We start from the raw sequence: 25,276 nt of genomic DNA on the forward strand, positions 1-25,276 counted from the left end.
TTGCTCTAATGTGGTGAGCAGAATTGTACACAGTGCTCCAGGTGCAGCATAACCAACGTTTATGCAACTGTAACATGTCCCAACTCCTGTATATCATGCCTTGGTCAATGAAGACAAGTGCACCATACACCTTCCTCACCATCCATGTATTCCCATGTGTAGGAAACTACATGCTTGTACTCCAGGATCCCCCTTTTCAACAACACTTCCCAGGGCTCTGCCATTTATTGTGTTACATTGCATTGACACAAAATGGCATGTTTCACTGTATGTTTAGATGCACGGTACATGTGACAAATAAGGCTGATTATTAGCACTCTTCTCCCATGGTTTAACTTGCCAAAATGTACGTCCTTACACTTGTCTGAGTTAACTCGTATATGGTAGATGGAATTTAAATTCTGTCTTCCAGCTGTTGTCACCTTTATCTATGGTTCTTCATCATCTGCTTTACCACCAATTTTGTTGTCATCAGCAAACTTATTAATCCTGCCACCTATATTCTCAACCAAATAATTGATAATTTATAATCCACCACCTACCTGTGTCAAAACTAATCACAGGCCTCCAATCTGAAAACTTTTTCATTACCACCCTCTGCCTCCTACCATCAAGACTATTTTGTATCCTGTTTGCTAGCTCACTCTGAATGTCATGCATTCCAACCTTCCAGACCTGACTACCATGCAGGACCTGTCAAAAACCTTGTTAAGGTTTGTGAAGACTTCTACCTATTTCAGTCCCCTCAGTCTCAATCTAAGAGACATGGTTTTCTAATGCACAAAGCCATATGCTGCCTGTCTCTTGTCAGTCTTTGCCTTTCCAAAGAGTAAGAGGGGTGAAGTGAGAAGCTGTGAGGTGAAGGGCTGAAGAAGGAAGAATCTGATAGGAAGGACAGTGGGCCATGGAAGAAAGGGAAGGAGGAGGTGCACAAGAAGGAGATCATGGGCAGATGAGAAGCGAAGGGATGAAAGGAGGATCATAATAGGGAATGGAAAAAGAGAGAAGGGGGATGGGAGAGAGATTACTGGAAGCTGGAAAAATCGATGTTCATGCCATCAGGTTGGAGGCTACACAGACAGAATGTGGCGTTGCTCCTTTAAGCCCTGTGTGGCCTCATTTTCCAGGATCTTGAGGTTCCTGGATATGCTGTAGAGAGAATCACTCACAAGGACCATAGCATCTGCAAAAATGAAAGTGGTGCAGAATATATTTCCTACCATGAGATGGAATGTGGGCCCATTGTTATCTAATGTTGGTGGTCATTTTGTTTAGTTCATGCTTAAGTAAAACGGGGGAAAGCAGGCTGCCCTGTTTAACCCCTCCCTACGCCTTGGGATAGGAATGAGTCCAGTCTTGGCCTCTCCATTCTCAATAAAAATCCAGGAGTCTATATACATATCTATAATGATGTCCACGAGATGTGTACCAAACCCCCATGTACAGCCCAAGGTTTTAACAATAAGCTTTTGCATGATGGATTCAAAGGGCTATGAAAAATCAACAACAAAAACCTGTCAGATTTGTGATTTTTTTTCTGGAATTACACCCCTTTTTAATTTTTATATTATCCTTCTAGAATCTTCGTATTTTAGCCAATAAGAAGACCGTGACCCTCCTTTGAACTTCTAAAACTTTTCATCTTGGCTCCAGGATCTCCCTTGGGTAGAAGAGTGTTTGCCTTCCTTAAAGTTGAGCAACGGATATTTCATCTCCACTAAAACTATTAAAATCATTTTCTAAAATATGGGCATTAAAAATAATGAAATAAGCAAGAAATCAAAGAAAAACAAAATTCTGCTCAGCAGGTCAGGTGAGCTTTTTAGTGGTAGGACAAGGTTCACATTTGGGGTGCCATAGTAGTGTAGAGATTAGTGTAACGTTATTACAGTGCCTGATTCGGTTCGGTTCTGCTGCTGTCTGTAGGGTGTATGTTTTCTCTGACCATGTGGGTTTCTTCTGGCTACTCTGATTTCCTTGCATATGCCAAAGGTGTATGGGTTAGTAGGTTACTTGATCACATTTGGTGTAATTCGGCACATGGGCTCATTGCGCTGGAAGGGGCTGCTACTGTGCTGTTTCTCTAAATAATAAACGTAATAAAAAAAATCATTATCTCAACTAGTAATGGAATGTATAACGTTATCAACACATTCCCATCATTTATATTCACGTCAACATCATTATGGATGGTAATAACCTCTACATCTTCCTGTCTATTCTTAACACTCTGTTCTCTTTAAGGTTCAAAACTCTACTATTCACCTTTTGTCAGAAACGCACTTTGTTATCTTGGAGCCAAGCTCACTAGCAATCAAAACGTTAATGTTTTTCTTACCAACGAGTTACGTTCTTCCAATGAACTACCTTTCCTACTGGACTTCTGCTCGACTGAAAGGGTTAATAATGTCAATAATGGTTGCTCTCTGAGTTCCGCAGAGCTTAGTGCATGTGGGGTTCGTGCTGGTCCAGGCCAGTCTTTGAATGGAAAGATGTGTTACATTCGGAGTGATTGAAGAGCCAGAATCCACGTGCTTTGAGTGGGCTGCACCCTTATTGCAGATTGGCCTGTTCAAACTAAGGGAAGCAGCACATTTAGAATAGTGACAAGCAATTAGGTGACATTCACCTAATTTATTGCACTTGAGTGCCCTACTAAACTGCTTCTTAAAACATTAAAAACCATAAAACTCTCATTACATAAATTACAAATAAAATTCTGACTAGGATACATAATAATAAAATTAAAATCCTGTTGGGATTCTACATTAATAACAGTATCTACTTGTCTGAATACCACTGCATTACCATCATCACAAGACCCTAATTCTGTGCCATTAACAACACCATTAATATGAATGGAATAGCTATTAAACATTAGCACCATGACAGTTATGCTCATTATGATTATTAACATTATCAGTAAAACTTTTTTTCCCTTAAAAATATTACCAAAACTGCCATTACTGTTAAGAAACAAACTAAAAGATTTTAAATAATTAAGACTACCCCCTCCAGAAACATATTTCTGTTACAAAGAACATTAAAACCACCTGGTGGTCAAACATCGAATGCAATAAAATTAGTAAAATTTGAATTAGAAAAAAATTGCAGTCTTGCCAGAAATGCTAAAAGATCATCATCCTCAATATCAATTAAGATGCCAGGGTCACCTCCCATTGCCAGGGGACTACCATCAAGCCTGGGAGTTAAAATTTAAAACAAATTCATTCTCAGTGATTTATGTTCCTGAGGTTATGTTGATCTGATTGGGTCTGGGAAGCCTTAACCACAAAACCTACATTTATAGCAGGAATGCCTGACAACCAACCCTGTGGGAGCACTTTTTCCTTGTTCTTTCCCTCCCATCTGGAAATGAGAACATCTCGAAAGAGTCCTCTCAACATGCTTTCTAAAGGCCGGTTTACTCAAATTCTTCTTGAGAATTCTGTTAGTCAACTAAAGCTGTTCGAGACGCACCAACGAGGAGGTGGAACTGCATGTTGACCCACTGGAAAAGAAGAAAGCCACTGACAAGCAAAGTCGGTCTCGGCCCGAAATTTCGACTGTCTTCTCTTTTCCATAGATGCTGCCTGACCTGCTGAGTTCCTCTAGCATTTTGTGTGTGTTGCTTAGATTTCCAGCATCTGCAGATTTTCTTGTCTTTTTCGACAAGCAAAGTTGCCTTGCTGAGTAAACTGTATTTGAAATCACAATTCCACACGCCCTGACAGTATCACCCTTCGTTATCAGTTCCCTGGCATATTAGCACATTCCACACTGATCTCACTATCTTCTGCATCCTTCTCCTTAGTAAATATCTATGCAATGTACTAATTTGGAACTTTGTCCAAATCTTCTGCCTTTAAGCACATGTTCCTCCTTCAGTGGTCCTACACTTTTCCTCTTGCAAGTGATGTATATTTGAGAATGCCTTAGGATTCTCTTTAATTTTGTATGCCAAGGCCTTTCAAGGCCATTCCTGGCTCTTCTAATTACTATTTTGTGTTTTTTCCTAGCTATTTTATAACCTTTAGGGGCTCAATTTGCTTTTAGCTTTCTAAACCTTGTGTTTACTTCCTTTTTCTTGTTGACTATATTCACCACTTCTCTCAATGTCCAAAGTTCCGTTACCTCCCCATTGCTGACCTTTCTTGCTGGAACATATCTGTCCTGCATTCTGTGCTGTTGGTTTTTAAACACCCTCCAAGTGTCAGGTGTGAATTTGCCCACAGACGACTCTCCCCAGTTAACACTTCCTAGTTCCTGTCTAATACTTCACAAGACAAGACAAAGGAGCAGAAGTAGGCCATTCAGCCCAACGAGTCTGCTCCGCCACTCCACCATGAGCTAAACTATTCTCCCATCTAGTTCCAATTTCTGGCTTTTTCCCCATATCCCTTGATACCCTGACTAATTAGATACCTATCAATCTCTTCCTTAAACACCCTCAATGATCGGGCCTCCACAGCTGCATGTGGCAACGAATTCCATAAATCCACGACCCTCTGGCTAAAAAAAATTTCTCCTCATCTCTGTTTTAAATGGGTACCCTCTAACTCTAAGACTGTGGCCTCATGTCCTGGACTCACCCACCAAGGGGAAACATCCTTTCCACATCTACTCTGTTCAACCCTTTCAACATTCGAAATGTTTCTATTAAATCCGCTCTCATTCTTCTATACTCTAATGAATACAGTCCAAGAGCTGACAAACGCTCTTCATATGTTAGCCCCTGCATTCCAGGAATCATCCTCGTAAATCTTCTCTGAACTCTCTCCAACGTCAGTACATCCCTTCTAAGATAGGGGGCCCAAAACTGCACACAGTATTCCAAATGAGGTCTCACCAGTGCCCCATAGAGCTTCATCAACACCTCCTTACTCTTATACACTATTCCTCTTGAAATTTAATTTTTGTAATTTAATTTAATTTGTAATTTCATTTATAATTTAATATTCTTCTGCTAGATCCATATTTTTTTATTATCGAGAGCTATCTGAACACTTAAGGAGTTGTAGTCACTGTCCCCTAACTGTTTTCGGATTGAAAGGTAATTTCCAATGTTAGGTCTACTATGGCATCTCCTGTCACTGGACTTTCAGTGAGATCAGGGATAAATTCACAACTTAACCACGATGCACTTCTAGTTTCATGAGTTTAAAATATAACTGGAATTTTATTTTTTTGTATAACGTAGAAGTGAACTAATAAAGGCAGTTCAACACTACCTACTTTGTCATTGTACTTCCTCTGTATACATAAATTCCAGAAAATAGATTTATGATTTAAGTCTGTTTCCATGCAAAATCTATGTTAATAACTTAGCTTTCTGAACTTCTGAGAATTTGAAACTGTTGTTTTTGCCACATTATTGGGTCATTCAGGTAATGATTAAGGCCTTTATTTGATATTTTGTATGAAGAACTGAAATTGCAATCCTGTCCTTGTTCTTGTAAATGTTGAGTTTCGAAAGTTTATTTAATGTGTAGTTGGATTTCCAGTAAAGAGCTAGAAACCAAATGCAAGATGCGTTTTGGCCAAAATTTGGAGTTTCAAATGAATTTGCAAACTTAGAAGCTGTTGACTTGAGATGGGATGAATTCTCTGGAAAATTATTGTATCTTAGTTTAATATTGAAAGAGCTAAATGTAAAGTCTACGAGTCTGTGGTGGTGGTGTGGTGGCCAGTGCTATCTTGTTTGCTGTTGTGTGCTGGGGCAGCAGGCTGAGGGTAGCAGACACCAATAGAATCAACAAACTCATTTTTAAGGCCAGTGATGTTGTGGGGGTGGAATTGGACTCTCTGACGGTAGTGTCTGAAAAGAGGATGCTGTCCGAGTTGCATGCCATCTTGGACACCGACTCCCATCCACTCCATCATGTACTGGTTAGGCACAGGAGTACATTCAGCCAGAGACTCATTCCACCGAGATGTAACACTAAGTGTCATAGAAAGTCATTCCTACCTGTGGCCATCAAACTTTACCACTTCTCCCTCGGAGTGTCAGACACCCTGAGCCAATAGGCTGGTCCTGGACTTATTTTTTCCACTTGGCATGATTAACTTATTATTATTTAATTATTTATGGTTTTATATTGCTATATTTCTTCACTATTCTTGGTGGTGCTGCTGTAACGAAACCCAGTTTCCCTCGGGATCAATAAGCTATGTCTGTCTGTCTTGTATTGACATGGCATGCTGCCTTAAATTTATGAAGTAAAAGATAAAAATTAGCTTTGTATGTCACATGTACATCAAAACATAGAGTAAAATGTATCGTTTGTATCACTGTTTGCAATCATCTGGGGGAAGCCACAAATGTTGTCATACTTCCGGTGCCAACATAGCACAGTCACAGTTTACTAACACTAACTCGTATGCTTTAAACTCCTTACAAACAGCAGTTGGATTTGAATCCCGATCTTCTGATTGCTGGTGATCTAATAGCATTACACTAACCGTTACCCTGCAGTGCCAACCTGAAATAGTAAGCTGCATTCTCTAGAATTTAATTCCAGTCCTATTTGGGGAAAAAATCCATGAAGTTACGTTGGCACATGCAATATTGAATGCTCAGGAAAACTTTCTTTAACAGTGATGGCCTTCTGTCCCATAGATGATGGTTCGTACCTTATGATCTGTTCCATGTTCAACATTGTCTGATATTTCCCAGCAGCCCTGCATTGTACTGTCTGCTACACTTGCAGCATATGACCGTAGATCACCGTTTGTTCCTTTGCACTCTTCAGTGTTCTGCCTTTCACTGGGTAAAGTGAAGTGCTGCATCTCACAGTTGTCTGCATTAAATTTCATCTACCATTTTTCAGCCCACTTTGCAAGCTGGTTCAGATCCAGCTTCAAGCTTTGATAGCCTTCCTTGGCATCCACTGTGCCCCCATCTTGGTTTACCACATCCCACTCATTAATATAGCTCTGACAAGTAACAACCAGCCCAGCACCAATCCCTGAGGGACACCTTCAATCACGGGTCTCCAGTCATTGAGACAGCCATCTACTACCACTGTTGAATCCAGTTTACTACTTCATCCTGAATGAGAAATCACTGACCATTCTGAACCAGTCTCTCATATGAGAACTAGTCAAAGGCTTTGCTAAAGTCCACATACATAATATCCACTGCCTTGTCTTCATCTACTTTCCTAATAACCTCACAAAAAAAACTCGAGATTGGTCAGACATTACCTACCATGCCCAAAGCCATGCTGACGATCCCTAATCAGTTATATTCTCTGCTGGTAATGCAGTCCTTTACACTCTTGAGGATATGGTACTCTGCTTTTTGATGTCCTGCAGAAGTTGGGAGTTTGAGCCACATTGAAGGGTGTGTGGATGTATTGGAACCTGTAAATCACAGAAACTATGACCAATAATAAATTTAACCAAAAATCTCAGAAACAGATGTCTAACACTCATGTGACTTCAGTGTATGACTGATATACTTGAACAGTTAAATGGTTGACTAATAATGAAATTGATTTTGTGCATCAACGTACTTAAAATTAACAGTGGGGGAGAAGAAACTAATTCTGTTAACTACCTGTTGCCTTTTAGCAACTAGTTTGCTTCACTGCCGCAGAGGAATTTCTTTCTCAGTGTTGTGAATTGGTTTCACAGACTGGTTCTGATTTACTGGAAAATGCTGATTCTACCTGACTCTTACCCGTTGGTCTCATTTTCCTTTCTCACTGACACAGCCCATCTATTTTTGTCCTGTAAAGTTTTCTATTTACCTTGGAAGCATGTAGTGCAATTACACAGGGTCGTGTTTATTTCTTCAGTTAACTTGATATAGACATAAGCAGAATTGGGCGTGTCAACAAAGAAAATTCTTAGTTTCCGTGTTTGATTTAGTATTCAGATGCATTTCTGGCAGCCCCCATTTTCGTCCTTTGCACAGCAAACTGGATAGGCTGCTAAAATAACTCTTTTGAGGAGACAAGTGCATTATCAAAGGTTTAAATACACACCTTCAGACCGATCTCTTTGTCTAAGGTTTTGACCGTCTGTCATCATATCTCCAATATGATGCTTTTACCATGCATCATATGGTGATTAATTTAGGGTGCATGTGAGTTCAGATTATCAACAGTTATTCTAAGGTTATCATAGAGAAGGCACAATTAGGATGCTGCAGAGCTTAGTTTGCGATTATACACGATGTGGATGCATCTCTTCTGAGCTTTGTGCATAATCAGTGCATTATTTATATTATTAGCTTTGCTTTCAAGGCTGTGAAGAAGGACCAGTTGATTTGGCCAAATAATTGTTCTTGTTATGTTGGGTCATGTTACAGAATATACTGAGGTTAATCATATGCTAAAAGATCATAGTGTTAATATGTAACACACCAGAGTTCCTCTCCCCAAGCCACTTTACTGTGATGACCAGAGATCAGCAGTGTCACTTTAATTCCTGGAAATAACATTTAAGCTTTGACTGCATGGCTAAAATGAAAATGTACTGAACATTTCTGCATTGTTCTATTTAATAGAAATTGTGGGTAACACTATTCTTAACTGTAAATTGAAAAGTAAAACAAACAAGTTTTGACATAGATATTCATTTGATTTAGTGTGTTTAATAGGGGTGTATGTCAAATATGAAAAATATTTCCTATAGTCAATGTTCTGTAAACCTTTTAAAGGAGCTATTTAAGTTCCTATGACACAGTAATGAGCTGTTTTACTGGCAAATCAATAACAGGAGTAAGGAAATAATAAACGTCATTATTCCTTTTGCGTTATTTTTTGTAATTTATCAGTCTGTCTCTGCTGTCATACTCGCATCATACAAGTCAGTGGTAAAAATCTGATTCTGATATTAAAATCTAAATTTATATTTTTAGATACATTAAAATATGGAGTATATTACCAGAATTAGACAGATAAGCCAGGAATTAGGTGGAGTTAGATAAACATATGAAAAGTTAAACTGGAAATAGGATTGAAGTTGTCAAGTGCTAGTGTAACTATTACCCACAAAGCACGATGGGCTGCAGTGACCTCTTGTGCTGGAATTTTTATGTTTATATGATGTCAAATCTGACTAATCTACGGTTAGGATTGGTTGAAGCAGGAAAATAATTGTCCTAATGTCAAGTGGAAATCATTTAAATGAAATACTGCCATCATGTATAACATAAATTTTAGTAGATTTGTTAAATGAGCAAAGTAGTACAGCATATTAAAATGTCAAAAAATAGTCATTTATAGTAATTTATATTTGCAAGGAGAATTTTTTGACCAATTCATACGAGGCTGTAATTTGGATGTGGAAATTTGAGGAAAAACATAATAATATTTAAATTTTATTTTTAAAAAAAGTAGAATATACGGCACTTGTGTCAAAGTTTCTAACTTTTTTTTGTGTGATTTTACTGTAGTTCCAAGCCATGAATTATGTGGGGCAGTTGGCTGAGCAGGTGTTCGTTACAGTGAAGGAGCTTTACAAAGGACTGAATCCAGCTACCTTGACAGGATGTATTGATGTCATAGTGGTCAGGCAGCCGGATGGCTCATTACATTGTTCACCCTTTCATGTTCGTTTTGGCAAGCTTGGTGTTTTGCGATCAAAAGAGAAGGTGGTAAGTTCTCTTGTACTGGCTCCTTTCATTGCACTGATCCATAATGTGTTTTGCAGATTCTGCTTCTTCACCAGTGTTCTCAGTGTGTTACTTTTGAAGTAAATAAACATCATTAATTAATATCACTTTAAGTCCAGTAATGTTAATGATATTCATTTTCTAAGTACTTTCTATTTTTTAACATTTTAATCTGATAAATGTTCTGCATGAAGAAAATACTTTCTGTGAATAGTAGTGCAGAGTGGAAGGTTCTAGTATAATAACATGCACTTGGTATTTGCTGGAAGGTAATGATCTTTTTGATGTGGTTCCATTCAGCTTGTTGTATATGTCTGGGCAAAACAAAATTAGCTTTTTCTTTTGGTTTCGTAGTTTTGTGGTCTATAGCATGTGAAGTGTTTAGCCAGGTGCTTTTTAAATGGGTTGAAAGTTTTCATCTCTGCTTGCAAAGGATAAAGGGAATATCGATGATGGAGTGAGGTCAGGTTTGTCATGGGGATAAGCTTTAGTGGGAATAACTGGTTCCAGAGATATTCAGTTTGCCTTTTCCTTCCCTTCCACATCCTCTAAGGCCAGCTTATGTTCTCTCTTTTCTCATTCTGAAGATGAGTCTTTGACCTGAAGGATTAAGTTTCTCTTTTCACAGGTGCTAATACCTTCCAGCACCAGCAGCGTTCTTAGCTTTGAATGTAGATTTGGCTTCTATTTATTTAGTTAGAGATATAGTGCTGAACAGGTCCTTCTGGGCCAACGAGCCACACAGCCCAGCAACCCACCCATTTAACACCAGCCTAATCACAGGACAGTTTACAATGACCAATTAACTTACTAACCAGTATGTCTTTGGGCTATGGGAAGAAACTGGAACACCGTGGGGAAAACCCATGATGTCACAGGGAGAACGTATAAATTCCTCACAGCCGATGCTTACAGGGAGTTGAACTCTGTTGCAAGCAGTAATAGCATCGTGCTAACTTCTACACTGCCATAGTGTCCCAAGATGGACTTTTCACACAAAGAATAAAATACTGAAGTACTGTAATGCATTCTGTTTGTGTTTATTGTAGGTTGACATTGAAATCAATGGAGAACCAGTCGAGCTGCAGATGAAACTCGGTCACAATGGTGAGGCTTTTTTTGTGGAAGAAACAGAGAAAAATGAGGTATGTTGTGGTCTACTGTCTTAAGTTGGATTTGAGCTGATCTGTACTTCAACTTCCTTTACCTATTTTAGTTCCATAATCTGTTGATATTTCTCTTACAACAAGCTATCTTTTGAAAATTCCAAGTATTTTTTCATCATTGTCATTTTAGGGAAATGCCCTCCTGATTTTTACTACTTAAAGCCAAGTTCTAATTTTAGGATGTCCTTCAATTTCTTTAAGCCTCAACTCAGCACAGTGTGCAGATTTACTATAAGCATGCTATTAAGTTCTTCTAACCATTTGTACTTGATCAGAGTACATCTCAAACTTTGTTGCTCAAAAAGATAGAATTCAAGTCACAGACTATTATCATCATTAGCGATCACTGGTAGTGAAGTATGATTCTTCTCCTAGCGGTTGGTTTGGTCACTTGTGGGTCATGAGATGACTGAAGAGGCCGATCCGTGATCCACAAGTCTACTGCAGTGTTAGCAGGTGTGTGTCTTTGAAATGGTGGTGGATGTAGCTGGCTGGGCCTTTCCCAGTCTCCCCTAATGTTGAAGCTGTTTAGTCTCAATGGCACGGTGGAAGTATTCTACGAGGTGTGCAGTCACCTCATAGACAGTCCATCTCCTGCTTTTTGTGTCCTGTGCTAATTTCTCCCATCCATTCACGTTGATGTGGGCACTTCCTCAGGTGGGTCTTGATTTTGTCCTTGAACCTCTTTTACTGCCCTCCAGGAGTGTGCTTTGCATCCTTGAGTTGGCTAAACAGGAGTTGTTTAGGGAGATGGGGGTCAGGCATATGGATAATGTGGCATTTAGTATTGAGTCATGATTGTAGCTATAGAGTTAATGTTAGCTTCCTCCAGGATGTTGGAGTGACGATAGTCATTGAACCCTGGTATCCTCCCAGTAACAACATTGATCTCTTTGCTCACTGTCCTGTCATATCATTCCCTTTATTTGTGCTGTCTTTTACTCCTCCACTTTATCTCATTTTTCCCCTTTGCCGAGCCTCCTCTTCTTAAAACCCATTCCCACCCTCCATTTTTACCCACTTTAAACTTCATTTTTCCTCTCCAAGAGGACCACAAACTTGTCACTAACAAGAAAAAATCTGCAAGCGCTGGAAATCCAAGCAACACACACACATCGCTGGAGGAACTCAGCAGGCCAGGCAGCATCTATGGAAAAGAGTACAGTCGATACTTTGAGCCAAGACCCTTTGGTAGGACCCGCCGAAGGGTCTCGGCCTGAAATGTCGACTGTACTCTTTTTCCATAGATGCTGCCTGGCCTGCTGAGTCCCTCCAGCATTTTGTGTGTGTTGCCACAACCTTGTTGTGGAGGCTGAGGGGAGACCTAATAGAAGTGTGTAAGATTGTGAGTGGCATAGGTAGAAAAGACAGTGAGTATCAGGATCGAAATAGCAAATACTAGAGTGCGTACATTTAACATGAGATGGGGAATCTTCAGAGGAGAAATTTGGAGAGTGATGAATGCTTGGAATACATTGTCAGGGATGGTGGTGGTGTCAGATACAATAGAGAATTTTAAGACGTTCTTAGACAAATGCAGGAATATACAGCGAATAGAGGGATAAGGGCCTTTACCAATTTTTATCAAAGCCAACCATAGAAAAGCTTTCAACCCTGACGCATAATGACCAGTTATGGCGACTGCTCTGTATGTAACAACAAGAAACTGCAGTGAGTTATAGACGTAGCTTAGCACATCATAGAAACCAACCTCCCCTCTGTAGATTCTGTCTATATTTGTTACTTCAGTGAAGCAACAGCATAATCAATGACCCCACTCATTCCATGCATATCAATACCATGTACAGGCAGAAAGGATTACTTTAATTAGGTGTCATCAGCTTAATTATTTCAGCACAACTTCATGGGCAGAAGGGCCTTTTCCTCAATTGGCCATTCCGTGTTGTGCAAATTGATTTTCTCTATCTGAACAGGGAGTTCACTTTCAAAAAATTATAAAAGCAATGGAGATGTCCAAAGGTCATGAAGCAAAGATGTTTTCTGTTGCCATTATAAGTGAAAAGCAGCCAGTTTGTTGCACTTAAAGTTTAAGCATGAAGTTACCAGTTTTATTCTTGACACTCTTTCTCTCAGGGTATTGTTCCCACACACTTAACAACGTCTCCGATTACTGTTGAAGGAGCTTACTTTACAAAAGAATCAGATTTATCTGAGAATCAGAACTTGCCAAGTTCATTTACTGGACCAGAAATAGATAACACAGTAAATAACACTTCAGCCAAAAAGAAAAGGCGTCGCAGAAGGAAGCATAAACCAGAGAATTCAAAGAAAGATGATCAGGAGTCCTCTTCAGATGAGCAAGATGTACCCGAGATGGATGTTAGTTCAGAAGAACAGCTACGATGTGCAGCTGCAAGGTAGGTTATTTATTAACCTTTGGAAGCATTGAAATTGACTTTGTAGTTTGTGACTGATTATTCATTATTTGTCGTCTTGACCAATCTGCTCCTGTTTACCTAATAACACTTAATGAGACTGAAATTTCTGGTTTATTATTTTTTAATCTTCACCAGTCTTGTGGAAGAAGCAATCTCCTTTAATAACTTGCAGCTCTAATATCTGTTAACATTTTCTTCTTGTTTTCATTATATAATGATTTGTCTAATGGCTGTAAGCAAGGCTTTATACAAGAGTTTGGGATATGAAAGGAATACTTGCAGGAGTATACATTCACTCCCGCATTCCTGTTTTGCCATTAACTAAGATTATGGCTTTTTTTTTTACCTTATTTTAAAGTTTAAAAAAAAGCAGGTAAAAATTACCTACATTTTTCTTTCCTGCACTAACATATTTATGCTCCCTCCCCATGATATTAAAAAGGCAACAATCTTCCATTCCTTAGTTAAAAAAAGTAAGTGCTACTATATATTATAATAACTGTTTTAAAGTTTGTATTGGTTTAACCAACACACACAAAATGCTGGTGGAACACAGCAGGCCAGGCAGCATCTATAAGGAGAAACACTGTCGACATTTTGGGCCGAGACCCTTTGTCAGGACTAACTGAAAGGAAAGATACTAAGAGATTTGAAAGTAGTGGGGGGAGGGGGAAATGCAAAATGATAGAAGACTGGAGGGGTTGGGATGAAGCTACGAGTTGGAAAGATGATTGGCGAAAATGATACAGAGCTGGAGAAGGGAAAGGATCATGGGACGGGAGGCCTCGGGAGAAAGAAAGGGGGAGGGGGGAGCACCAGTGGGAGATGGAGAACAGGCTGAGTGATGGGCAGAGAGAGAGAAAAAAAACAACTAAATATGTCAGGGATGGGGTGAGAAGGGGAGGAGGGGCATTAACGGAAGTTAGAGAAGTCAATGTTCATGCCATCAGGTTGGAGACTACCCAGCCAGTATTTAAGGTGTTGTTCCTCCAACCTGAGTGTGGCTTCATCTTGACAGTAGAGGAGGCCATGGATAGACATATCAGAATGTGAATGGGACGTGGAATTAAAATGTGTGGCCACTGGGAGATCCTGCTTTCTGTGGCAGACCGAGCGTAGGTGTTCAGCGAAACGGACTCCCAGTCCGCGTTGGGTCTCACCAATATATAAAAGACCACACCGGGAGCACTGGACACAGTATACCACACCAGCTGACTCACAAGTGGACTCACTAGGTCCTTGTGGGTAATGAAACGTCCAAATTTGCTGCTTTCAGAGAACAGCATTAATGTTGTTCACTACCCAGTGTTTGTTTTGTTGTGTTGGTAAACAGTTGTATCCTAAGTGGGAAAATCCTGACAAAGCACAAAACAAATGTTAACCGTTAGTTTTGAAGAGATGTTAACTGAATGGTGTGTGCATAAAATTTAATTGCCCATAATTTTTTTAATTTCTTTTTTTCTGCTGCAGTGAAGTGTGCCAATTCTTTTCTGAATTACCTGATGAAGATTCAAACACATTCCATTCCCGGGAAATCTATCCATATTCTGATGGCGAATTGTCTTCTCTTGAGAGGTATAATTACTGATTAACAAAAATTTAGGTTTATTTTTGTGATGTGAAGCTCACCTAATAATTTATTTTGTATTTCAGTTGTTCCTATGATCGAATTTCTTCACCAAAAAGTGACTCTGAATTGGTTGTAAAGCCACACGAAGGATCTTTTGTAGGAACAGAGTCTCGGATGCAGTGGGCATGGGGAGGTTTTCCACAGGTGCAGTACCTATTGATAATTTTGTTATTTAAATGCTTTCAGTTCAAAGTAGTTTATAAAGTATTTCTTTATCTCTCTAACCTAAGCAGGTAACAAGTCTGGGGTTTGAAATTCTATCCAGTGTGATGAATTTCAGCATTTTTTAAGTATTTAGAGTAGTGATCTTGGATTCTAAGTCTCACACGTACTGTATGATACAGAGAAAAGACTGACATAAAGAATGATCTGTCAGTTGATTCTAAGTGTTTTAATCAGCTGGAACCTGTTTGGAAAGTAGCAGCAATCCAGCTGATACTTTTGTTGCTGGAGCTACTGCACAGGTATAGAAGTTCAGAATTCACTGGCAAGTTCCATTTTTGAGTTTTCCCAACTAGATTCTAGGAACCTGCTTTATTTTATATTTAGTTATCGATTCAGCCTGGTGCAGGTCCTTCCAGCCCTTTGAGCCATGTCGCCTTGCAACCCCAGCCTAATCACAGGACACCATGCAATGACCAATTAACCTACAGACTGATATACCTTTGGACTGTGGGAGCAAACCAGAGCACCCAGAGGAAACCCATGCAAATGTGCTTACAGACGGCGCTGGAATTGAACCGATGCCCCAGGCTGTAATAGTGTCGTGTCAACCATTATGCAGCCATTAAGCATATTTTGTCCTTTCAATGACATTCAACTACAGCAGGACTCAAATCTGCAGTCTTCTGATCATTCAGATCCTCATCGCCAGAATCAAATGCCTTCTCCATTAAGCTACACCTCTGACTAATTAATTCACATTCTCCTGTCAGTCAGCAGTGAACATGGGCATGCAAGAGAGAATGCAGTAATTGGAATTTGGAACAAAGACAAGCTTCTGGATGAGCATCATCTCTGGAGGTGAAGGGATAGTTAGATTGAGACTTTGTCTTGGTACAGAGTCTTGACCCAAAACATTTACGTCCCTTTAGTTCCACAGTGAACATGGGCATCTTGTTGCTGAGAACAAGTTGTGATGCTTAATATATTTCTGCCGGTACTTCAAGTTTTTTAACCATACTATTTATGTTAAGCATTTTTATTTATTGATGAATTAAACTCTCAAAAAGTTTTCAAATATTTTAATGTCAGTATTGTGCAAAAGTCTTTGGCACCCTAGATTTTTCATATAAATTTTGTTTTAGATTTTTTTTAATCTTCTGCATTAGTGTGCCAGTAGAAAAGAATAAATTTTAGATTTCAAAACATTCATTTTCCAAAAAAAATTAAATGTTACAGAGAAATGTTTGTATTTTGTTAAAGAAAGTACCATTAGCTAATAGACCACTCTTCAAATAAAAACTTGATTACTTTGTAGGTAGTTAACTCAGTGCGTGATTATACAAAGATAACAAACAGGATGCTAATGATCAGTGATATGAGTTGAATGAGCTAAACTGATTAAGTGAACCAGAGATGGGTGTAGAAGAATCAAACTAACTGAAGGATAACCAAACTAAGAGGTGAGGTTGTAGCAGATGTGACAGCTTAACCGTCAATCATCGATTCTTACACCATGGCAAGGGGAGCATAGCAACAAGGACACAGGGTGGTAATCCTGCATCAGCAAGGTCACTCTCAAGCTGGAATTTTGCGGCAGTCAGGAATTTCCAGATGTGCTGCCCATGCTCTTCTGAAGAAGCACAAAGAAATAGGCAAAGTTGAGGACAACACTGGTTGGCCACAGAAACTGAGTGCAGCAGATGAGAGGTACATCAAACTGATGTCCCTTCGAAGTCGGAAGAAGTCCAGCACTGCTATCAGCTCTGAACTCACAGAAGCCACTGGAGGCCGTGTACGCCCTTCTACAGTCTCCTGTCAGAAATGGTCTTCGTAGAAGAGTTGCTGCCTAAAAGCCATTCCCCTGAAGAGGAAGTAAAGCCAAAAGACTCTCCTGCACATAAAAATAAAGGACGTGTGCTAAACAATGGCTGCAAGTACTCTGAAATTTGAAATTTTTGGCTCAAGCAGGTGGCATTTTGTCTGTAGAAGAGCTGGAGGTGCTACATGGTTGAGTGTCCGCAGTCAACAGTGAAGCAAGGTGGAGGTTCCCTGTGGGTTTGGGGCTGCATTTCTGCAAATGAGTTGGTGATCTGGTTAGAATTAAAGGAATCCTCAATGCTGAAGAGTACAAGCAGATTCTGATCCATCACGCAATGCCATCAGTGGAGGCTTCAGATTGGTCCAAACTTCATTCTGCAGCAGGGCAATCATGCTAAGCACATAGCAAAGGTCACAAAGAACTATCTTCAGTGAAAGGAACAAGAAGTTCTGCAACTGGTGTTATGGCCTCCACAAAGCTCTGATCTCAGTATAATTGAGGCTGTCTGGGATTACCTGGAGAGACAGAAGCAAATGAGACAGCTAAAATCTGTAGAACTGTGGCAAGTTTTCCAAGATGCTTGGAACAGCCTACCAGTTGATTTTCTTACAAAGCTGCGAGACAGTGTAGCTGAGAGAATGATTTAGAAACTTTTCGTTTCATTAGTTTTGAAAGCATCTTTACAGAAATTTTTAAAATGTGCTTAAGACTTTTAAACAGTACCGTCGATCACCTATAACATATTTCCACAAAAAGATTAAGAAAATATTTTCAGTGCTTTATCTTTACTGATGCTTTGTGTTGCTTCAATTTATTATATTAAAAAAAATCTTATTTTTGACTGAATATTAAAATTTAACATACATTTTAGTAAAATATGTTTGTAAGTATATTAATAGCCATTATTTCTCCTTTATTTTACAGATGAGTAAAATGGAAAAGTCTGAACAACCAAGAGTGGCCACCATTACACCTTCTGAGCATACACATTTCAGAGTCATCATGGACACCAGTGCAGCAGAAGCAACTACTTCTGATTCGTCTGATATCAACAACACCATAACCGTTTTCAAGCCACAGCCTCGGACCCAAAGAAGTCCTTTGCTCGAAACATCAGTGGAACGAACAGTTCTATCCACTGCGGGGGAAACTTTTTTAGGAGATGACTTATGGCCATTGGACCAAACAGAAGCTGTGACAGAGACTTCTGTAATGAACTCTATGGACCAACAATCACTTTCAGAAGCTGAACTCTGTGCATCTGAAGAGAAGGGTGATGTCTTTCAATCAACTTTGCAGCCAGAAGCTGAAAGCCCATCTTTGGAAAGCAGTAACAGTCTTTTGCAGCAGATGGTGTGCTCTGATGGTGCTGCAAAAACAGATGAAATGGATAAAAAGAGAGGTAACTGAAAAAACCTAAAATAGTGTGATTCATCATATATAATTCCATCTGTGTAATAAGTTTAGAGTTATAATGCAAACACAGGAGATTCTGCAGATGCTGGAAATCTAGAGTAATAAACAAAATGCTGGAAGAACTCAGCAGGTCAATCGTAATGAAGGGTCTTGCCCGAAGCATCAACTTTATTTCTTTCCATAGATGCTGCCTTATGTGAGTTCCTCCAGCATTTTGTGTGTTACTCTAGAGCAGGGGTTTCCAAACTCTTATTTCATGGACCCCTACCATTTACTGAGGGGTCTGTGGATTCTAGGTGAGGATCCCTTGCTCCAGAGTTACATTTGTAAGAAAAAGTTTGTGAACCCTTTGCAATTACCTGGTTTTCTGCATTAATTACTCATGAAATATGGTCTGATCTTCATCTAAGTTGCAATAGTAGACAAACACAATCTGCCTAAACTAATAACACACAAACAATTGTACCACTTCTCATCAATGCTGAGTACACCATGCCTCGATCAAAACAACTTTCAGAGGACCTTAGAAGAAGAAGTGTAGAGATGCATGATGCTGGAAAAGGCTACAAAAGCATTTATAAGGACCTGAGTGTTCATTAACTCCACTATAAGACAAGTTGTCTACAAATGGAGGAAATTCAGTACTGTTACTACTCTCTTGGAGTGAGTGTCCTGCAAAGATCACATTAAGAGCACAGACTCTGTATTCTAAACGATATCCCTAATTGATATCATGATTTGCAGGTAATTATTTTGTAACACATTATAGACATTGCATGTCTCAGTTCATAGGAGGCTCAGACTTCATTTTACCGAGTGTCTTTAAGCATGCACACACTGTTGGCAAAAAATCATAATCACTTTTCTCATCATGGTCTGTTTTTTTCAAACTTTGTCTTTAGAAACATTTCTCCTGTACTTGTAAGTCTGTACCTGAGAACTCTCCAGCCACATTGTAACTAGTGGTTGGCAGCTTCGTTCTGTGTAATGATTTGTATATAACTGATCACTGTTTTATTCAAATGAATTGGAATGTTCCAAGCAGGAAAACAAGCATAAAAGAACTGTAGAAGGCATATTGAAGTGGCAAGATGTTTTCTGATGCTCTTGTGAACAAAGATACCACGTTTAATCTTTGATCTGAAATGAGTTTGTTTCACCTCCTTTGGATTTAGTAAGACAGTTGTTAGTTGTATTCTTTGCTGGATAGAATGTAGCTGGAGATAGAATATGGAGATTGATAAGTATAATATATGCATTCAGCTAGCTAGTAGCTCTCTTCACACTTGCACAAATTAACCTATCTGGCACTCGTGTTAGCACATCCCGCAAAAGTTAGTGCATTTAAGAAAAGGGCAGCAGAAATGGGGGCAAGTGATCGATGGGAAAATTGTAAAGATTAAAGAGCGGTTAGCTTTATTTGTCACATATACGTCAAAGCATACAATGAAATGTGTCATTTGCATGAAATCAAATCTGTAAGGACTGTGCTTGGTAGCCTGCAAGAATCGCTTTGCTTTCAGCGCCAACATAGCATGCCCACAAGTCACTCACCCTAACTGTACGCCTTTGGGATGTGGGAGGAAACCGGAGCACCTTGGAGGAAACTGACATGGTGACCAGGAGAATGTGTAAGTTCTTTAGACTGCGGTGGGAATCGAATCCTGAACTTACCACTGGCACTGTAATAGCGTTACGCTAACCACTACACTACCGTGCCGCCCTATGGCAATGTATTATAAAATGTGTTAATTATCATAGGTCAGTCCTTGGGGATTTCATCAGTAATTGCTGGCAAATCTTTCCCATGCAGAAATAGGTATGTAGAGTTAAACTAAAACAATGGTTTCATGGAAACAAACACTTTCACTTTGATAGTGCTATGAGCCACAGTAGTTAATCATGGCATAAGTCCGTAGTACACATCTTCCAAATATCAAAGTTTGGAGCCTTGTGCATATTTGTCAAACATGGAAATAAAGAAGCCATCTAGTAGGAATTTGCCCCAGTCTGAAAATTTATGAGCAAATAACTTAAGATCATTCCATTTGCCTGGATTGCTGCATAGAAGGCTTGAGCAGTAGTCTTAAGATCTTCTCCTGTATCACATTTTTATCACTTTTTAGGTCGTGCAGGGAAGATAGCTGTAAGAATAAGAATGATCTGCAACCATATTAAATATCATTTTTGAATATTATTCAAATGCTTCAGGTAGGTAGGGTCGTAAAGAAAGCTTTTGGCACATTGGCCTTCAGAGGTCAATGTACTGAGCACAGGATTTAGGATGTTATGTTGACGTTGTGTAAGATGTTGGTGAGGCCAGATTTGGAGTATTGTGTGAAATTTTGGTCAACTACCTACTGGCAAGATGTAAATAAGATTGAAGGAGTACAGAGAAAATTTACAAGGATGTTGCTGTGACTGGGGGACCTGAGTTATAAGGAAAGATTGAATAGGCTGGAACTTTATTCCCTAGGATGTGGAAGATTGAGGGGAGATTTGTTTGTGGTATACAGCGTTATGAGGGGTATAGGTAGAGTAAATGTAAGCAGGCTTTTTCCACCAGAGGTCATGCATTAAGGGTGAAAGGTGAAATGTTTAAAAGGAACATGAAGGGAACCTTCCTCACTCAGAGGGTGTTGAGAGTGTGAAATGAGCTGCCAGCATAAATGGTGGTGAATGTGATTTTGATTTCAATGTTTCAGAGAAGTTTGGATAGGTACATTGACGGGAGGGCTATGGTCCATAAGAAGATCGATGGGTCTAGGCAGCTTAAATGGTTTGGTGTAGACTAGATGGGCCAAATGGCCTGTTTCTGGGCTGTAGTTTTCTATGACTATAAAATCTAGACTTGGAACACTGTAGATGGTTCAAATTTAATTCCATAAATGGATTGCCATCCTGATCTCCAAAATGTGTTAAATAAACCCAAATTGTATATGACTAAATAATGATTAAATAATGGTAACATTGTGGCTGGCAATATTGGTTCCTCTGGTGCTGCTCATGGTTGGCTCACTATTCTGGAGCATGGTTGTGATGTTTCGTTGCTTGTCCACCCTAACCTTTTGTTGTTTGAAAACCAGTATCTTAGATGGGGTGATATCACTGATGTTAACAGACTCTGGGCAAGTCATAGAGGAATGCTGTATCTATATATAATGTGTAAACATTATAAACTTGCAATAAGAGTCCACAACAATAGATGTACGTAAGCAGTAATTTTTGCAGCTGTGCAAAGCAGAATAAAAATGATGGTCAGGTATTGTGTAGTGTTTAGCCATTATCTTACACCATCTAGTGGCATAAGTAGTATGGTGAATCACAAACAAGAGAAAATCTGCATATGCTGGAAATTCTCCTCACTCTCTCACTCACTCACACTCTCACACACTCGCACTCTCACACTCACTCACTCACACTCTCACACTCACTCTCTCACACTCTCACACAGTCTCTGTCTCTCTCGGTCTCTCGCGCTCCTTCTCTCTCTCTAGAATAGAGTAAACAATTGACTTTTCAGGCCAGGACCCTTCATCCTGTCGACTGTTTACTGTTTTCTGTAAGACGCTGCCTGGTCTGCTGAGTTCCACCAGCATTTTGCGTGTGTTACTAGGACGTACTGTATGTTGGTTAGTTCACTGGATTAGTACTTAGAAGGCTGGATTATTGAAGTAGATATGTGGATTTGAAGCCTAACAAGTCACATGGGATATTGGCTTTCAGTAATGCTGAACATGAGACTACCCAAATTGTTGTAAACATTGATCAGATTCACTGCAGATAGTCTGCTCTTGCCCCGTCTCTCTCTCATCCATGGTCATCTGACTACAGCCAACCCTTGAAACAGGAAACCAGCAGATGAGCTACAGTTAACAATATTGAGCAGGATTGTCTTGGCCTTTCCAGTGATGCCTATATCTCTGAAATAAATAAACAAACATAACAATAGAGTCTAATTTGTGTAGTTGAAGTCACACCTTCTAACCTCACCTCCTTATTCTCACCCTGTTGATGTGATCCACTTTGCATCAATTCACTTTGTTTGATGGTGCTGTGCAGTGCCACTAATTAAAAAAAAAACCCTTTCATTTAGTTTGTTTTGTTACTCAATAGCAGCTTTGTGCTGGCATTAAAATGCTTACTTGCTGCACTCAATCTGCAGTGGTTACTCTTTCAGCCCATCAGTCAGAATGTGGGATTCCTATTCCCACGCATCTCCACTTTGTTACTTCTCTTTGTGCCTTCAGAAATTTTCTGGAGATGTATGCTGCACACCCCTTTATCCCCTTTGAATTTCTCTTCCCATTACCCCTACTCAAAACCCACTGATTTCTAGTCTGAACGCTCTATAACAAGGGTTCCCAACCTGGGGTGCACGGACCCGTTGGTTAATGGTCCATGGGATAAAAAAAAGTGTTGGGAACCCCTGCTCTGTAACATCTTTCCATATGCAGTGTGCTGCAATTGAGTTAATTTTTGTATTTTTTTTCCTGCTTTAAAGCATCTTAGTTCAGTATGCCATTTTGTAGTATATATTTGCAACTAATTGATCTTCCTTGTAAACTTTTCACCCTGCCACACACCCAGCTCACAAAAGAATGGATATTAAATGTGCTGTATTATTGTTTTGATCAATATCTTACAGCTCTCTGCTTTCCTGCCATTGATCTACAACAGAATGGTTAAAAGATCATGATTGATTTTGTCCACTTTTTCCCCCCTGCTGAATTAAATATTTAAATATAAACTTGATTTCCAATATTTTGTGAAAATAATTTCTCCATATTTTCTGGATTTTATCTACAGTTGTAGTTCCTATTTCTGGAAATTGATAGTGGACACAGATTGAAGTCTTGGGCAATGTGATTGCAGTTATGCCTTTAGCAGAAACTCTACTAGTTAAAAACATTGTGATCTGGTGCTCCTGAGATCTTAATGAAGGGCAAAGACTAAATTCAGTGAGTTCACATTCAAACCATTCGAGTACTTTATAGGGGTATATGAGCAGCATATAGACACCTCTCAATTAAAATAGTAGTTTGTATTGTAGATTCTTTCCAAGACGACATTAAAAAGGGGCGTTGTTTAATGTGATTTAAAAGTAATTTTAACATGATCTAGAAAGCATACTGTATACAAGAGAATAAAAAATCAATTGTATTTCAAATTTTAATGCTGGATATTGTCTAGTTTTATATGTACATCTCATTCTAAACTAACTTCTGGCTACTTTCCAAGCAAATACATGACTGTTATTACAACCAGAATTTAACAACATATTTAGATTCTAATTTTAGAATGTTTCTATATTATGTTAAATGGCAGAGAGTAGATACTAATATATTTCTGTGTTCTTGGATAGGTGGATCTAAAAGAAGCCAACATCTGGGTCCTTGTGATATCTACTTGGATGACCTCCAAAAGCTGGATCCTAATATTGCAGCTCTGTATTTCCCTAAGAGGTATTGTGATCAAAATATATAGATCAAAATGTACGAGTCAGGAAGAAGATTATGAAGCATTATGTTCGACACCAGCTTGGCTACAGGAGCTGATGGGAGTATGTTCAATGACGTCAAGTTCAGGGGCTCCACTCTGGATTTGCTGTTTGGGTTTACTCCTGTAGCCTTCGTCTCTCCTGAGGCTGCCCACAAGGCGGCGGGGCCATTTACCCATAGCTGGGGAACTGGTTCACACTGTGTCCACACACTGGTGGGCCTGCATGCTACTTATGCAGGGGCCAGATTTCCTCCCCGTCCTCTGTAGTTCAGCCTGAGTCCAAAAGGAGTTCAGTTTCTGTGTGTCGCCAGCAAGTAGGCACTACGTAAGGCTTGCTGTTGGAGAGGCTATGTACCGGCTGGGAGATACTTACACATTCAGCTCTCCTTTTCATGAGACTGCTAGCCAGTGGTGGAAGCTGAAAGTGAGAGCGACGAGCACTACCCACTACACTACCACACTAACCATTTTATCCACATATATAGACGTGTGTAACTTGCCTCCTTACTTTATAGATATGTATACAAGTCAAAAATATCACAGCTGCCCTTAGGAAAAGGCAAGACTTAGATATTCCAACAGGAGCCAACAGTGATGTCTGGAAATTCACAAAATGCTTATCTTCAGCAGCTTGGGGTTGATCCCAAGTTCAAATACTAGGCTGCAGTTACAGTTTTGAGATTTATTTGATTGCCATGTTTTATTTATAGTTATTTTCAGTTTTTTTTTCAATAGTTCTACCTCTTGAAGCCTTAAAGTTATAGGTCATATTCTTATTTGATTTTTTAAAACAAATTGGAGCAAGAATAGGTCTCTTGGGGAGTTCATGGTTTGTCCATAGCTCAGTTTATTCCATTATATCATCTGAAATTATCTGTCGTGATGGATCATCTGTGTAGGTGTTACAGCCCATTAGTATAACAACATTAATGCCTTTTACTAATTGGCCAGTATGACTGACCTTGTGCTGCAATTGTCAAAAAGTGTTGATCCTGATTTCCCCTTTTGTTGCCATCTGTTTTCTGGATATGTGTTAAGAATAAGAACTTTGTCACATTTTATTTGATGTCTCCTATTGGTCATCCTTCAAATCTATTATGGCAATAATTTATGAACTGCACATTTCAGGAGTTTTTGAAGAGAAGAGAGAAATTTTGATATTTACCCAAGATTTTTGCAGTTGCATGCCTTTTTCTTCTGGTTAAGGCAGAAAGTTAGGGTGATAATATAAAAATACGGGACATAAGAGTACAAAAAAATAGGAGTATACTATCCTGACTCTCAAGCCTGTCCTGCTATTCAAATTATCATGAATAATCTTCTCCATGCTTCATTTCCTCTTCTGTCTCAGTTCCCTATATTTTCAATTCCTTAATCTTTCAAAAATGTAACTCTCCTCTTCAAAGACATTTAACCCTACACGTAGAGAATTCCAGAGATTCACTGCCCTCCACAAGAAGAAATTCCTATGCATCTCAGTTTAAATGACCACTCCCTTGTAGTTATGATCCCATATTCAATCCTCTTCCATCTGTGAAACACCTACTTTCTCAT

The 25,276-nt window shown here is 39.3% G+C and overlaps 1 protein-coding gene across 2 annotated transcripts in view; it reads left to right on the plus strand.

The window, feature by feature from the left end:
- LOC140736113 (phosphatidate phosphatase LPIN2-like) overlaps window positions 1-25,276 on the plus strand; it is an 81,098-nt gene that overhangs the window by 18,947 nt on the left and 36,875 nt on the right. For both annotated transcript variants that reach the window (XM_073061894.1, XM_073061895.1), the window contains exons 2-8: window positions 9,407-9,607; window positions 10,675-10,770; window positions 12,886-13,169; window positions 14,661-14,765; window positions 14,844-14,964; window positions 17,729-18,206; window positions 23,586-23,685. In XM_073061894.1, the coding sequence (XP_072917995.1) occupies window positions 9,416-9,607; window positions 10,675-10,770; window positions 12,886-13,169; window positions 14,661-14,765; window positions 14,844-14,964; window positions 17,729-18,206; window positions 23,586-23,685 (1,376 nt within the window). In that variant the 5' untranslated portion in view covers window positions 9,407-9,415. The remainder of the gene's footprint in view (window positions 1-9,406; window positions 9,608-10,674; window positions 10,771-12,885; window positions 13,170-14,660; window positions 14,766-14,843; window positions 14,965-17,728; window positions 18,207-23,585; window positions 23,686-25,276) is intronic.

The sequence above is a fragment of the Hemitrygon akajei genome, chromosome 11 (genome assembly GCF_048418815.1).
Source record: "Hemitrygon akajei chromosome 11, sHemAka1.3, whole genome shotgun sequence".
In the NCBI taxonomy this organism is placed as follows: Eukaryota; Metazoa; Chordata; class Chondrichthyes; order Myliobatiformes; family Dasyatidae; genus Hemitrygon; species Hemitrygon akajei.